The sequence below is a fragment of the Oncorhynchus mykiss genome, chromosome 22 (genome assembly GCF_057628025.1).
Source record: "Oncorhynchus mykiss isolate SJ-2025 chromosome 22, ASM5762802v1, whole genome shotgun sequence".
In the NCBI taxonomy this organism is placed as follows: domain Eukaryota; kingdom Metazoa; phylum Chordata; class Actinopteri; order Salmoniformes; family Salmonidae; genus Oncorhynchus; species Oncorhynchus mykiss.
Window position 1 is genome coordinate 43,816,467 of NC_143043.1, and position 17,170 is coordinate 43,833,636.

At 45.5% G+C, this 17,170-nt stretch overlaps 1 protein-coding gene across 1 annotated transcript in view; it reads right to left on the bottom strand.

Moving 5' to 3' along the window:
• Window positions 1–17,170, bottom strand: part of LOC110502145 (potassium voltage-gated channel, subfamily H (eag-related), member 3) — a 198,297-nt gene that overhangs the window by 20,812 nt on the left and 160,315 nt on the right. The window contains exon 11 of the mRNA XM_036959274.2: window positions 3,786–4,000. Within this exon, the coding sequence (XP_036815169.2) occupies window positions 3,786–4,000 (215 nt within the window). The remainder of the gene's footprint in view (window positions 1–3,785; window positions 4,001–17,170) is intronic.

Below are 17,170 nucleotides of genomic sequence, written 5' to 3' on the forward strand. Positions count from 1 at the left end.
GCACCCTCCACAACTACTGTGATTATTATTATTTGACCATGCTGGTCATCTATGAACATTTGAACATCTTGGGCATGTTCTGTTATAATCTCCAGCCGCCACAGCCAGAAGAGGACTGGCCACCCCACATAGCCTGGTTCCTCTCTAGGTTTCTTCCTAGGTTTTTGGCCTTTCTAGGGAGTTTTTCCTAGCCACAAGCATTGCTTGCTGTTTGGGGTTTTAGGCTGGGTTTCTGTACAGCACTTTGAGATATCAGCTGATGTAAGAAGGGCTATATAAATACATTTGATTTAATTTTGATTTGATCTAAGAAGCACATTTGGACAACAGTCCACACCACTGGCTGAATTATTGATGTTCTGAGACATAAACAAACACATGTACAGTACAATTCAAAAGTTTGGACAAACCTACTCAATCAAGGGTTTTTCTTAATTTTAAACTATGAAATAACACATATGGAATCATGTAGTAACAAAAATATTGTTGAACATGTATTGAATATGTAAAATGTATTTTTTATTTGAGATTCTTCAAAGTTACCACCCTTTGCCTTGATGACAGTTTTGAACGCTCTTGGCATTCTCTCAACCTGCTTCACCTGGAATGCTTATCCAACAGTCTTGAATGAGTTCCCACATATGCTGAGTACTTGTTGGCTGCTTTTCGTTCACTCTGCGGTCCAACTCATCCCAAACCAACTCAATTGGGTTGAGGTCGGGTGATTGTGAAGGCCAGGTCATCTGATGCAGCACTCCATCTCTCCCTTTCTTGGTCAAATAGCCCTTATACAGCCTGGAGGTGTGTTTGCGTCATTGTCCTGTTGAAAAACAAATGATAGTCCCACTAAGCGCAAGCCCGATGGGATGGCATATCGCTGCAGAATGATGTGGTAGCCATGCTGGTTAAGTGAGTCTTTAATTATAAATAAATCACTGACTGTCACGAGCAAAGCACCATCACACCACCTCCTCCATGCTTCACGGTGGGAACCACACATGCAGAGATCATCCGTTCACCTACTCTGCGTCTCACAAAGACACGGCGGTTGGAGCCAAAAATCTCAAATTTAGACTCATCAGACCAAATGACAGATTTCCACCTGTCTAATGTCCATTGCTCGTGTTTATTGGCCAAAGCAAGTCTCTTCTTATTGGTGTCCTTTAGTAGTGGTTTCTTTGCAGCAATTCGACCATACATTTTTTTATCTCACAAGTGTAACTCTGTGTTGTTGTTTTTGTTGCACTGCTTTGCTTTATCTTGGCCAGGTCTCAGTTGTAAATGAGAACTTGTCCTCAACTGGCCTACCTGGTTAAATAAAGGTGTTCTCAACTGGCCTACCTGGTTAAATAAAGGTGTTCTCAACTAGCCTACCTGGTTAAATAAAGGTGTTCTCAACTGGCCTACCTTGTTAAATAAAGGTGTTCTCAACTGGCCTACCTGGTTAAATAAAGGTGTTCTCAACTAGCCTACCTGGTTAAATAAAGGTGTTCTCAACTAGCCTACCTGGTTAAATAAAGGTGTTCTCAACTGGCCTACCTGGTTAAATAAAGGTGTTCTCAACTAGCCTACCTGGTTAAATAAAGGTGTTCTCAACTGGCCTACCTGGTTAAATAAAGGTGTTCTCAACTAGCCTACCTGGTTAAATAAAGGTGTTCTCAACTGGCCTACCTGGTTAAATAAAGGTGTTCTCAACTAGCCTACCTGGTTAAATAAAGGTGTTCTCAACTAGCCTACCTGGTTAAATAAAGGTGTTCTCAACTGGCCTACCTGGTTAAATAAAGGTGTTCTCAACTAGCCTACCTGGTTAAATAAAGGTGTTCTCAACTGGCCTACCTGGTTAAATAAAGGTGTTCTCAACTAGCCTACCTGGTTAAATAAAGGTGTTCTCAACTAGCCTACCTGGTTAAATAAAGGTGTTCTCAACTGGCCTACCTGGTTAAATAAAGGTGTTCTCAACTAGCCTACCTGGTTAAATAAAGGTGTTCTCAACTAGCCTACCTGGTTAAATAAAGGTGTTCTCAACTAGCCTACCTGGTTAAATAAAGGTGAAATAAAAATAAAAAGGACTGATTCACGCAGTCTCCTCTGAACAGTTGATGTTGAGATGTGTCTGTTACTTAAACTTATCCTCTGCAGCAGAGGTAACTCTGGGTCTTCCTTTCCTGTGGCTGTCCTCATGAGAGCCAGTTTCATCATAGCGCTGGATGGTTTTTGCAACTGCACTTGAAGAAACTTTCAAAGTTTTGAAATGTTTCATATTGACTGACATTCATGTCTTAAAGTAATGATGGACTGTCGTTTCTTTTTGCTTATTTGAGCTGTTCTTGCCATAATATGGTATTTTACCAAATAGGGCTATCTTCTGTATACCACCCCTACCTTGTCACAACAGAACTGATTGGCTCAAACGCATTAAGAAGGAAAGAGATTCCACAAATGTACTTTTAACAAGGCACACCTGTTAATTGAAATGCATTCCAGGTGACCAACTCATGAAGCTGGTTGAGAGAATGCCAAGAGTGTGCAAAGCTGTCATCAAGGCAAAGGGTGGCTACTTTGAAGAATCTCAAATATAAAATATATTTTGGTTACTGTATGATTCTATTTGTTATTTCGTAGATTTGATGTCTTCACTATTATTCTACAATGTAGAAAATAGTAAAAATAAAGAAAAACCCTGGAATGAGTAGGTGTGTCCAAACTTTTGACTGGTACTGTATGCATGTAATCTTATGCACGTGCACACGCACATGTTCACACACACACACACACACACACATGCACACGCACACGCACACACACACACAGGCACACGCACACACAGGCACATGCACATGCACACACACACCTGCACAGTGAAGCAGCCCCTACTTTCCTCTGGGGCTCTGAGGTTAGATTAGACATGAAATAAACATGTTACTGTGAAGGGAGGAGTGATATGAGGGGAGTCGGGGCAGGAGCGCGTCCTCCCCTATCCTCCTCTTCCCCATCCTCCCTCTCTCCTCCTTGCTGTCTGGGCTATTTTTATCAGGCAGCATCCAAATTTAGCAGGAGCTGTGGGGACACAGCCAGTCAGGGAGAGCCCCTGCCTTCCCCCGTGCTATTTTTAGCTCCAGCACACACTCCAAAACGCTGCACGCTGCTATTCCTGTCTCGTTGAGCCAGCCAAGTGTGTGTGTACGGAAGGGTGGATGTGTTTTTAAGAAGCGAGAGCCCGAGCTAGGGTGAGCAGTGTTTATGAATACAGTGCATGATGTGCCCTTTGAAGGTGAATGTACCCTCAGGCTAGATCAGAACCAAGCCCTTCACAGCTTTATACTGCAGCACTAGGAGATAACAGAGACAAGAGAGGGACTCCATTTTGTTACTGGTCTCACCACTCTCACACAGATATGAGAGGGACTCCATTTTGTTACTGGTCTCACCACTCTCACACAGAGAGACACACAAGTGTGCACGCAGGCACACACACACAGACGAACCCGTCCCTCCTCGCTCTATTGATCAAACAAACCAGGTAGAGCTGTAGAGCTGTAAGCTGTAGAGCTGTAGGCAGGCTGTTGTAAGAATGAATGTAATGACTGTTTTCTTTTTATTGAGGGAAATATTACAATTAACAATGTACTAGTGTGTGTCTGTGTGCACGTGTGTGTGTCTGTGTGTGCATGTTTTTACTGCATGTGTGTGTGTGTGTGTGTGTGTGTGTGTGTGTGTGTGTGTTTTTCTTTACTGCATGTGTGTGTTTAGTAGCGTATGCATGCCTGCGTTGCAGTTCGACTCACGTCAGCTCCGTGACCCTCTCTGAGGTTATAGGTCAGATCATGTTGTATCTCAGAGATGAACTTCTGGGCGTACTCTGGGTAGAGCCGGAGAACCTCCCTCAGTCCCTTCAGACTGATGTACTGCAGGTCACAGTAGGTCAGAGCCTTCACGTTGGCGTTCGTCTTAATCACCTGCTTCTTGGTCAGGGAGTCACTGCCGATCAGGTCCCCTTTACCTGAGGGGTTGGAGCGAACACACACACACACACACACACCTGTTAGTCTCTTTGAAACCATCACAGGCAGTCTGTGCTTTAGACTGGGTTTTTGTAATTATTCCAACATCAGAGACATTTTATATGAGCCTATTAGTGTCTCGTATCAGAAAAGAACATGAAAGGGTCGGCAGTGGAGATGGTGTGTACGCTGGTTATTTATGTGTGTAGGTTTGATGCAGCTCAGTTAAATTATTCAGGGATATTGCGTACATCACAGGAGGTTGGTGGGACCTTTATTAGGGAGAAACGGGCTCGTGGTAATGGCTGGATCGGAATCAGTGGAACGGTATCAAATACATCAAACACATGGTTTCCAGGTCATTGATGCCATTCCATCCGCTCCGTTCCGAACGTTATTATGAGCCGTTCTCCTGTGGACATGTTTACAGTGTGGATAATGATTATCAATAGTAGTGGCCTAAGGTCATAATGGCTTCCCATACATAATTGGGGGCTCTTTGTTTCACTGCACTAAATAAATGATGAAAATGTACAGCTGTGTGTGTGTGTGTGTGTGTGTGTGTGTCCATCTGTGTCTGTGTTAACCCTTTACCTCCCCTGACTCATCTCTACCTCCCCTGTCTCCTCTCTACCTCTCTGTTAACCCTCTACCTCCCCTGTCTCCTCTCTACCTCCCCTGTCTCCTCTCTACCTCCCCTGTCTCCTCTCTACCTCCCCTGACTCATCTCTACCTCTGTGTTAACCCTCTACCTCCACTGTCTCATCTCTACCTCCCCTGTTAACCCTTTACTTCCCCTGACTCCTCTCTACCTCCCCTGACTCATCTCTACCTCCCCTGTCTCCTCTCTACCTCCCCTGACTCCTCTCTACCTCCCCTGTCTCATCTCTACCTCTGTGTTAACCCTCTACGTCCCCTGTCTCCTCTCTACCTCCCCTGACTCCTCTCTACCTCCCCTGACTCCTCTCTACCTCCCCTGTCTCATCTCTACCTCTGTTAACCCTCTACCTCCCCTGTCTCCTCTCTACCTCTGTTAACCCGTTAACCCTTTACCTCCCCTGACTCATCTCTACCTCCCCTGTCTCCTCTCTACCTCCCCTGTCTCATCTCTACCTCTGTGTTAACCCTCTACCTCCCCTGACTCCTCTCTACCTCCCCTGTCTCCTCTCTACCTCCCCTGTCTCCTCTCCACCTCTGTGTTAACCCTTTACCTCCCCTGTCTCCTCTCTACCTCTGTGTTAACCCTTTACCTCCCCTGTCTCATCTCTACCTCTGTTAACCCTTTACCTCCCCTGACTCATCTCTACCTCCCCTGTCTCCTCTCTACCTCCCCTGTGTCCTCTCTACCTCCCCTGTCTCCTCTCTACCTCTGTTAACCCTTTACCTCCCCTGACTCATCTCTACCTCCCCTGTCTCCTCTCTACCTCTGTGTTAACCCTTTACCTCCCCTGACTCATCTCTACCTCCCCTGTCTCATCTCTACCTCCCCTGTCTCCTCTCTACCTCTGTGTTAACCCTCTACCTCCCGTCTCCTCTCTACCTCTGTGTTAACCCTCTACCTCCCCTGTTAACCCTTTACCTCCCCTGTCTCATCTTTACCTCTGTGTTAACCCTCTACCTCCCCTGTCTCCTCTCTACCTCCCCTGTCTCCTCTCTACCTCTGTGTTAACCCTCTACCTTCCGTCTCCTCTCTACCTATGTGTTAACCATCTACCTCCCCTGTTAACCCTTTACCTCCCCTGTCTCATCTTTACCTCTGTGTTAACCCTCTACCTCCCCTGTCTCCTCTCTACCTCCCCTGTCTCCTCTCTACCTCTGTGTTAACCCTCTACCTCCCGTCTCCTCTCTACCTCTGTGTTAACCCTCTACCTCCCCTGTTAACCCTTTACCTCCCCTGTCTCATCTTTACCTCTGTGTTAACCCTCTACCTCCCCTGTCTCCTCTCTACCTCCCCTGTCTCCTCTCTACCTCTGTGTTAACCCTCTACCTTCCGTCTCCTCTCTACCTATGTGTTAACCATCTACCTCCCCTGTTAACCCTTTACCTCCCCTGTCTCATCTTTACCTCTGTGTTAACCCTCTACCTTCCCTGTCTCCTCTCTACCTCCCCTGTCTCCTCTCTACCTCTGTGTTAACCCTCTACCTTCCCTGTCTCCTCTCTACCTCCCCTGTCTCCTCTCTACCTCTGTGTTAACCCTCTACCTCCCGTCTCCTCTCTACCTCTGTGTTAACCCTCTACCTCCCCTGACTCCCCTCTACCTCCCCTGTCTCCTCTCTACCTCTGTGTTAACCCTCTACCTCCCGTCTCCTCTCTACCTCTGTGTTAACCCTCTACCTCCCCTGTTAACCCTTTACCTCCCCTGTCTCATCTTTACCTCTGTGTTAACCCTCTACCTCCCCTGTCTCCTCTCTACCTCCACTGTCTCCTCTCTACCTCCCCTGACTCCTCTCTACCTCCCCTGTCTCATCTCTACCTCTGTGTTAACCCTCTACCTCCCCTGTCTCCTCTCTACCTCCCCTGACTCCTCTCTACCTCCCCTGTCTCCTCTCTACCTCCCCTGTCTCCTCTCTACCTCTGTTAACCCTTTTTCCTCTGCTGAGACCTGTCTAGATGTATGGTGTTCTCTACTGCTCTCTGCCTGCCTCGACGTACAGCTTTGGATGAATAACCCAAGTGTTTTAATAATGTCATATCCATCCATTATTCATCTCTGAGTTGCAATGTGGCTCACCTGCATGCCTGCCTATTGATGTGTGTGCCATGATTAGAGATATAGGCCGGGAGCTTGGCGTTTGGAGATAAAACACACACACACACACACACACACACACACACACACAGAGCCTCTAACACACACACACACACACGCACCCTCAAACGTGCACATATACATACACACACTCACACAAACTCTAACACACATACACACACACACAGAACCTCTAACACACACGTACCCTCAAACGTGCACATACACACACACACAACCTCTAACACACATACACACACACACAACCTCTAACACACACACACACACACAACCTCTAACAAACACACACACACACACACAAGCTCTAACACAGACACACACAACCTCTAACACAAACACACACACACACATATCCCCTCGCAGCTGTCACAGCTCTGTGCCACAGCTCTGATCAATCATCATTCCAATACCACCTGACCTTTTGAGACCCTGACATGTGGATCTATGACACACATACATCATCTAAAACACTCTACGGGCCAAACCATCACCACAGCCTCCTCGGAAAGCGTATTTAGTCAGTCTTGTGGTATTAGGGGCCGATCCCACAGGAAATTAGATTGGGCGGTGTAGGACCAAGACAGAGGAGAGGAATGGCCAGGGGATGAGCTTCTAAGACTGTGACACAGTCTAAGAGTGAGTTAGAGGGCACGGGATGGGCCTCTAAGAGTGAGTTAGACGAGCCTCTAAGAGTAAGACACAGAGCGGAATCAGTGACTGAGATCCTAGGAGAGTATGACCACCATATTATATTTAAGCAATACGGCCCGAGGAAGTGTGGTATATGGCCAATATACCATACCAAGGGCTGTTCTTACCCTCGAAACAATGTGAAGTGCCTGGATACAGCCCTTAGCCGTGGAATAATGGCCACATACCACAAACCCCCGAGGTGCCTTATTGTTATTATAAACTGGTTACCAAGGTAATTACAGCAGTAAAACTAAACATTTTGTCATACCCGTGGTCTGATATACCATGGCATTCAGCCAATCAGAATTCAGGGCTCAAACCACCCAGTTTATAATATACTGTACATTATACACTCCAGGCCAATATACTGTTATAAACTGATGTTTACCAACATGTCTGGTTGAAGGGTCACCAAGCTGTTCTCATGGGAAGAACCCTTGTCACCTTTGATCCTGAGTAGAGGAAGTCCAGTACAATATATATATATCCCATTTAGCAGATGCTTTTATCCAAAGCAACTTTCAGTCATGCGTGCATTTTATACAGTGCCTTGCGAAAGTATTCGGCCCCCTTGAACTTTGCGACCTTTTGCCACATTTCAGAGTTCAAACATAAAGATATAAAACTGTATTTCTTTGTGAAGAATCAACAACAAGTGGGACACAATCATGAAGTGGAACGACATTTATTGGATATTTCAACTTTTTTAACAAATCAAAAACTGAAAAATAGGGCGTGCAAAATTATTCAGCCCCCTTAAGTTAATACTTTGTAGCGCCACCTTTTGCTGCGATTACAGCTCTAAGTCGCTTGGGGTATGTCTCTATCAGTTTTGCACATCGAGAGACTGACATTTTTTCCCATTCCTCCTTGCAAAACAGCTCGAGCTCAGTGAGGTTGGATGGAGAGCATTTGTGAACAGCAGTTTTCAGTTCTTTCCACAGATTCTTGATTGGATTCAGGTCTGGACTTTGACTTGGCCATTCTAACACCTGGATATGTTTATTTTTGAACCATTCCATTGTATATTTTGCTTCATGTTTTGGATCATTGTCTTGTTGGAAGACAAATCTCCGTCCCAGTCTCAGGTCTTTTGCAGACTCCATCAGGTTGGTCCTGTATTTGGCTCCATCCATCTTCCCATCAATTTTAACCATCTTCCCTGTCCCTGCTGAAGAAAATCAGGCCCAAACCATGATGCTGCCACCACCATGTTTGACAGTAGGGATGGTGTGTTCAGCTGTGTTGCTTTTACGCCAAACATAACGTTTTGCATTGTTGCCAAAAAGTTCCATTTTGGTTTCATCTGACCAGAGCACCTTCTTCCACATGTTTGGTGTGTCTCCCAGGTGGCTTGTGGCAAACTTTAAATTACACTTTTTATGGATATCTTTAAGAAATGGCTTTCTTCTTGCCACTCTTCCATAAAGGCCAGATTTGTGCAATATACAACTGATTGTTGTCCTATGGACAGAGTCTCCCACCTCAGCTGTAGATCTCTGCAATTCATCCAGAGTGATCATGGGCCTCTTGGCTGCAACTCTGATCAGTCTTCTCCTTGTATGAGCTGAAAGTTTAGAGGGACGGCCAGGACGTGGTGGCCAGGTGGATTTGCAGTGGTCTGATACTCCTTCCATTTCAATATTATCGCTTGCACAGTGCTCCTTGGGATGTTTAAAGCTTGGGAAATCTTTTTGTATCCAAATCCGGCTTTAAACTTCTTCACAACAGTATCTCGGACCTGCCTGGTGTGTTCCTTGTTCTTCATGATGCTCTCTGCGCTTTTAACGGACCTCTGAGACTATCACAGTGCAGGTGCATTTATACGGAGACTTGATTACACACAGGTGGATTGTATTTATCATCATTAGTCATTTAGGTCAACATTGGATCATTCAGAGATCCTCACTGAACTTCTGGAGAGAGTTTGCTGCACTGAAAGTAAAGGGGCTGAATAATTTTGCACGCCCAATTTTTCAGTTTTTGATTTGTTAAAAAAGTTTGAAATATCCAATAAATGTCGTTCCACTTCATGATTGTGTCCCACTTGTTGTTGATTCTTCACAAAATAATACACAAAAATACAGTTTTATATCTTTATGTTTGAAGCCTGAAATGTGGCAAAAGGTCGCAAAGTTCAAGGGGTCCGAATACTTTCGCAAGGCACTGTATATGGGTGGACCCGGGAAACGAACCCACTACTCTGGCATTACAAACGTCATGCTCTACAAACTGAGCTTCAAAAGATACAGTACATGACAGGTAATACATGGTGGATAATAAACTCAGCAACAAAAAAACTTCCCCTTTTCAGGACTCTGTCTTTCAAAGATAATTCGTAAAAATCCAAATAACTTCACAGATCTTCATTGTAAAAGGTTTAACACTGTTTCCCATGCTTGTTCAATGAACCATAAACAATTGATTAATATGCACCTGTGGAACGGTCGTTAAGACACTAACAGCTTACAGACGGTAGACAATTAAGGTCACAGTTATGAAAACTTAGGACACTAAAGAGGCCTTTCTACTGACTGAACACCGAAGGAAATATGCCCAGGGTCCCTGCTCATCTATGTGAACGTGCCTTAGGCATGCTGCAAGGAGACATGAGGACTGCAGATGTGGCCAGGGCAATAGATTGCATTGTCCGTACTGTGAGACGCCTAAGACAGCACTACAGAGACAGGATGGACAGCTGATCGTCCTCTCAGTGGTAGACCACGTGTAACAACACCTGCACAGGATCGGTACATCTGAACATCACACCTGCGAGACAGGTACAGGATGGCAACAACAACTGCCCGAGTTACACCAGGAACGCACAATCCCTCCATCAGTGCTCAGACTGTCCGCAATAGGCTGAGAGAGGCTGGACTGAGAGCTTGTAGGCCTGTTGTAAGGCAGGTCCTCACCAGACATCACCAGCAACAATGTCGCCTATGGGCACAAACCCACTGTCACTGGACCAGACAGGACTGGCAAAAAGTGCTCTTTACTAAGGAGTCGCGGTTTTGTCTCACCAGGGGTGATGGTCGGATTCGCGTTTATCGTCGAAGGAATGGGCGTTACACCGCGGCCTGTACTCTGGGGCGGGATCGATTTGGAGGTGGAGGGTCCGTCATGGTCTGGGGCAGTGAGTCACAGCATCATGGGACTGAGCTTGTTGTCATTGCAGGCAATGTCAACACTGTGCGTTACAGGGAAGACATCCTGACATGACCCTCCAGCCATACTGCTCGTTCTGTGCGTGATTTCCTGCAAGACAAGAATGTCAGTGTTCTGCCATGGCCAGAGAAGAGCCTGGATCTCAATCCCATTGAGCACGTCTGGGATCGGAGGGTGAGGGTGAGGGCCATTCCCCCCCAGAAATGTCTGGGAACTTGCAGGTGCCTTGCTGGAAGAGTGGGGTAACATCTCACAGCAAGAACTGGCAAATCTGGTGCAGTTCACGAGGAGGAGATGCACTGCAGTACTTAAGCAGCTGGCGGCCACAACAGATACTGACTGTTACTTTGCTTTTAACCCCCCCCCCCCCCACCACCACAGCGAGATAACGTTTCTTTTTTTGCTGAGTTTACATGACAGATTAGTACAGAGGGATTTAACAGTCACCAAATGGTGGAGACTGGCATAAGACAGTATATTTGAAAAGGGCACCTTTCCAACTATTGATATATTTGAAATCCATTTCTCCATCTCTCCAACCCTCCATCTCTCATCTCTCCATCTCTTCATTCCTCCATCTCTTCATCCCTCCAATCCTCCATCTCTTAATCTCTCCATCTCTTCATCCTTCCATCCATTCATCTGATGGCACCTTTCTATTCTGCCTGAATGACATCAGAAAGAACTCCCTGTTTCCAGCTATCTGTCCTCTTCCACAAAGTCCCCAGGGGCAGAGTGAGGCAGACAGGCAGGACTAGTCCCATTGGAGCATGGTCTGGTTAGTGTGCAGACTCTCTCTTTCTCTCTGCGTGTCTATCTCTCTCTCTGTATGTCTCCTTATCCCCTGCCTCTCTCCCCCTTCTTTCTCTCTCTCTCTCTCTCTCTCTCTCTCTCCCTCCCTCTCATTCTGTATGTCTCGCTACCTCAATGTGTCCGAGGAGACAGGAAGACAATCATTTATACCCACTGCACATTCCACATACACATTTGGTCCAAGGTAGACAGAGCAGACACAACAACCAGCAATAGAGAAATAGCCATGGATAGTGAAGAGTCGGAGCGTTGAAATTGAAGCAAGGGGGGGTGGGGGTGGGGGGGGAGAAATATAGTGTGAATGAGAAAGTGGAAGATGGGAAATGACAGAAAAGAGGAAGATTCATTGAAAATACATCTAGAGAATAAGGATGCAGAACCTCAAGTGCTTTGATGCATTATCCTCACTGAAATCCCATGATGAACACACAGATCAATGATAGAAGAGGGTTTCTAGTTGATGTTCCAGTAGCAGTAGGACAAAGGGCCATGACCGATAATCTGACTATCTGAACCACTTCCACCCACGCCTTCTCACCCTGTCTTAGAGGGATACTCCTCCTACATATTTCTAGGGTCTATTGAACCATGTCTCCTCCCACACAGCCCCCGTGACATGGACACATATTAATCCCAAATGCTGAAATGCTACGACAACCCCTGTGCCACTTCTTTACTCTCTCTCTCTTTCTCTGTTTTCTCTCTCTCTATGTCTCTCTCTCTCCTCTGTCTCTCTCACTTGTTCTTTATTTCTCTCTCTCTCAACTCCGTCTCCCTCTAACTATCTCCCTGTCGTTATCTCGCTGTCTGTCTTTCTGTTGCTCTTTCTTATTTTTATTTCACCTTTATTTAACCAGGTAGTTAAGGCAATAAATAGGCCATAGTACCGAAGTAATTACAATTTAGTAAATTAACACTTGAGTGATAGATGTACAGATGATGATGTGCAAGTATAAATACTGGTGTGCAAAAGAGCAGAAAAGTAAATAAAAATAAAACCCTGCCTGTCTCTCTGTTTTCTCTCTCTCTCTGTGTTTTCCCCCTTCTCTCTCTGTGTTTTCCCCTATCTCTCTCTCTCTCTCTCTCTGTTTTCCCCCTTCTCTCTCTGTGTTCTCTCTCTCTCTGTTTTCCCCCTTCTCTCTCTGTGTTCTCTCTCTGTGTTCTCTCTCTGTGTTCTCTCTCTGTGTTTTCTCTCTCTCTCTCTCTCTCTCTCTCGATCCCTCGATCCACATAATATAATATAATTTTAATAAGGTATGTGCCTCAACTACATATAAAGTAGTAATTAGGGTTGCACATTTTGGGGAATATTCAGAGGTGGAAACTTTCTGTGGGAATTAACGGGAATATATGCAGATTCATATTAATACCATTTAAATGTAGATGTTTTTTGCATTGGATATATTTACCATATCATATGGAGACAGAAACATAAACATTTTACCTCATCAGAAGGAGACATCATTGCAAATGATTAAATCCTTCCAATAGATATATTTTTTTAAACTATTTAGTTACAAATTGAACTTTGATTAAATGAGTTGACTCTTCACATGGGATGATTTCACTGAACAACAAAAGAAAGGGAATATTGAATGATCCCCAATGATCCATCGCATCTCCCAAAAACATAATCTGTAAAATGATAGTGTAGAAACTAAAGCTTTGGTTGTCTTCCTCTCAGGCTTCCATGTCTTCTCCCTGGACCTGCTCAATGTCCACCTCTTGAACATCAGACTCTGAGGCCTCATCTTCACTGTCACTTTTAAACCTTGTTGAGGTTAACTTGTCAGGCTCAAAAAGCCAAAAATTTGCCCATATGGCCACCAATTTTTCAACCCTTGTATTGGTCAGCCTGTTGCGTGCTTTGGTGTGTGTGTTCTCAAACAAGGACCAGTTGCGCTCTGAGACAGCTGATGTTGGTGGGATTTGGAGGATGATGGAGGCAACAGGGGAAAGAGCCTCAGATCCACAAAGTACCTTCCTCTAGATGGCTGATGAGATGTGTTGGCACGACTGCCATATTGCTTCTCCATCCGAAAGCCCTTGCTTGGAAGTGTACTTCGCCAGACAGCCAAGAACCTTGCCCTCATCCAGGCCAAGGTGGCGAGACACTGTAGTGATGACACCATAGGCCTGGTTTATCTCTGCTCCAGACAGGATGCTCTTGCCAGCATACTTGGGGCCCAACATGTATCCTGCAGTGTGTATGGGCTTCAGTCAGAAGTCTTCATGCTTTTTGATGTATTTATCCAGCAAATGAGTAGATCAAGCATGTCTGGTTGGAGGGCTGTCTGGTTGGAGGGCTGTCTGGTTGGAGGGCTGTCTGGTTGGAGGGCTGTCTGGTTGGAGGGCTGTCTGGTTGGAGGGCTGTCTGGTTGGAGGGCTGTCTGGTTGGAGGGTTGTCTGGTTGGAGGGTTGTCTGGTTGGAGGGCTGTCTGGTTGGAGGGCTGTCTGGTTGGAGGGCTGTCTGGTTGGAGGGCTGTCTGGTTGGAGGGCTGTCTGGTTGGAGGGCTGTCTGGTTGGAGGGCTGGACCATGAGCTGTTGCTATCGATAAGATGTCTGATCTATAATTTTCACCTCAAATAGAAGTAGAGGGACTTGTGTCAGAGGTTGCTTGTTGTGAGCGAGGAGGGAATTTTATGCTCTTTCCCAGATGATTCTGCAGCTTTGTTGCATTCTTCACATATGATTTGGCACAGTATTTGCATATGTACACAGCTTTTCCTTCTACATTAGCTGGAGTGAAACGTCTCCACAGATCAGATAGTGTCCGTGGCATTTTCCTGTAAAGATTAGAAGAAAAATGAGTTAAAAAAAACAAATACAATTCCTTGTACAGATAAATATTTAAGCAGTTAGATTAAACAACTCCTTTGTAAGATAAATGTTTTAAAATGAAACATGTATGGAAACAGGTGAATTAACACTCCTCAGTTAGCAGGCTCAAGCCAGCTAAAATCCACAAGGTAGCAAAAACTAACTAGCAGAAATGTTTAACAAATTATAAATTATTTAAACACACTTTGCAGTAGGCTACTATTTACTAGTTAACAAAAAATAATGTATGTCATATAAAATATATTCACCCCATCCAGTATTGTAATCAAAACTTACCAGAAAGCATGTAGTCCTTGGCTCAGACAGTGTAGTATTGTACCCTCAATAGCATCTCAGTAGTGTGCAAGATCTTGAGAAGCAGCTGTACATGTGATGGAAGAGTGCACCGTGCATGCAGAGGGCTGCAATTCCATTGAATTGGAGACAGTTTAACCAAAATATGCTACAAGACCTGGAATTGCCATGTGTATCACACAAAAAAGGTTGACTGTTATAAGTTTCATGTTTTTGATGAATTTAAGCAAAATTCCCGGGCTTAACTTCCCATGGAAAATGTCTGGGTCGGAAAAGTTTCCGACCCTTTGCATCCCTAGTAGTAAACATAGAACTTTTGTCAACATAATTGCTTCTTAAGCTTACCACTAAGCAGTCCAAGCACGCAGACTCACACCCCAGTAGACACAGGGGCTGCTTGCTTATCTCTTCATATATATACACACACTGACTGACTGACACACACACACACACACACACACACACACACACACACACACACACACACACACACACACACACACACACACACACACACACACACACACACACACACACACACACACACACACACACACACACACACACACACACACACACACACACTGTGATCTTATTCTTGCTCATGTCATCACCCTCAAACACTTACACACTTCTGCTCCTGGCCTTCCACGTATGGATTTGCACAAACACACACCATTCATCATTATGCACATACAGTAGTTTACACCAGTGATAGGTCTGATCACCAACAACAGCATATAGGGAGGAGGTCAGAGACCTGGCAGTGTGGTGGCAGGACAGCAACCTCTCCCTCAATGTGAACAAGACAGAGGAGCTGATCGTGGACTACAAGAAAAGGCAGGCCGAACAGGCCCCCATTAACATCAACAGGGCTGTAGTGGAGCGGTTCGAGAGTTTCAAGTTCCTTGGCGTCCACATCACCAACAAACTATAATGGCCCAGTGGTGGAGAGGGCATGACAACACCCTTTCCCCCTCAGGAGACTGAAAAGATTTGGCATGGGTACCCAGATCCTCAAAAAGTTCTACAGATGCACCTTCGAAAGCCTCCTTCACCGCCTGGTATGGCAACTGCTCGGTGTCTGACCGTAAGGCGCTACAGAGGGTAGTACGCACGGTCCAGTACATCACTGGGGTCAATAAATTTAATTCAATTCCAAAAGCTTCCTGCCATCCAGAACCTATATTCTAGGTGGTGTCAGAGGAAGGCCCAAAAAATGGTCAAAGACTCCAGTCACCCAAGTAGTAGACTGTTCTCGCTGCTACAACACGGCAAACGGTACCGGAGCGCCTAGTCTAGGACCAAAAGGCTCCTTAACAGCTTCTACCCCCAAGCCATAGGGCTGCTGAACAATTAATCACATGGCCACCGGACTATTACATTGACACCCCCCCCCCCCATCCAGGTCCAGTGTAATGATGGAGGTCCAGTGTAATGATGGAGGTCCAGTATAATGATGGAGGTCCAGTATAATGATGGAGGTCCAGTGTAATGATGGAGGTCCAGTGTAATGATGGAGGTCCAGTGTAATGATGGAGGTCCAGTGTAATGATGGAGGTCCAGTGTAATGATGGAGGTCCAGTGTAATGATGGAGGTCCAGTGTAATGATGGAGGTCCAGTGTAATGATGGAGGTCCAGTGTAATGATGGAGGTCCAGTGTAATGATGGAGGTCCAGTGTAATGATGGAGGTCCAGTGTAATGATGGAAGTCCAGTGTAATGATGGAGGTCCAGTGTAATGATGGAGGTCCAGTGTAATGATGGAGGTCCAGTGTAATGATGGATGTCCAGTGTAATGATGGAGGTCCAGTGTAATGATGGAGGTCCAGTGTAATGATGGAGGTCCAGTGTAATGATGGAGGTCCAGTGTAATGATGGAGGTCCAGTGTAATGATGGAGGTCCAGTGTAATGATAAAGGTCCAGTGTAATGATGGAGGTCCAGTGTAATGATGGAGGTACAGTGTAATGATGGAGGTCTAGTGTAATGACGAAAGTCCAGTGTAATGATGGAGGTCCAGTGTAATGATGGAGGTCCAGTGTAATGATGGAGGTCCAGTGTAATGATGGAGGTCCAGTGTAATGATGGAGGTCCAGTGTAATGATGGAGGTCCAGTGTAATGACGGAGGTCCAGTGTAATGACGGAGGTCCAGTGTAATGATGGAGGTCCAGTGTAATGATGGAGGTCCAGTGTAATGATGGAGGTCCAGTATAATGATGGAGATCCAGTGTAATGATGGAGGTCCAGTGTAATGATGGAGGTCCAGTGTAATGATGGAAGTCCAGTGTAATGATGGAGGTCCAGTGTAATGATGGAGGTCTAGTATAATGATGGAGGTCCAGTGTAATGATGGAGGTCCAGTGTAATGATGGAAGTCCAGTGTAATGATGGAGGTCCAGTGTAATGATGGAGGTCCAGTGTAATGATGGAGGTCCAGTGTAATGATGGAGGTCCAGTGTAATGATGGAGGTCCAGTGTAATGATGGAGGTCCAGTGTAATGATGGAAGTCCAGTGTAATGATGGAGGTCCAGTGTAATGATGGAGGTCCAGTGTAATGATGGAGGTCCAGTGTAATGATGGAGGTC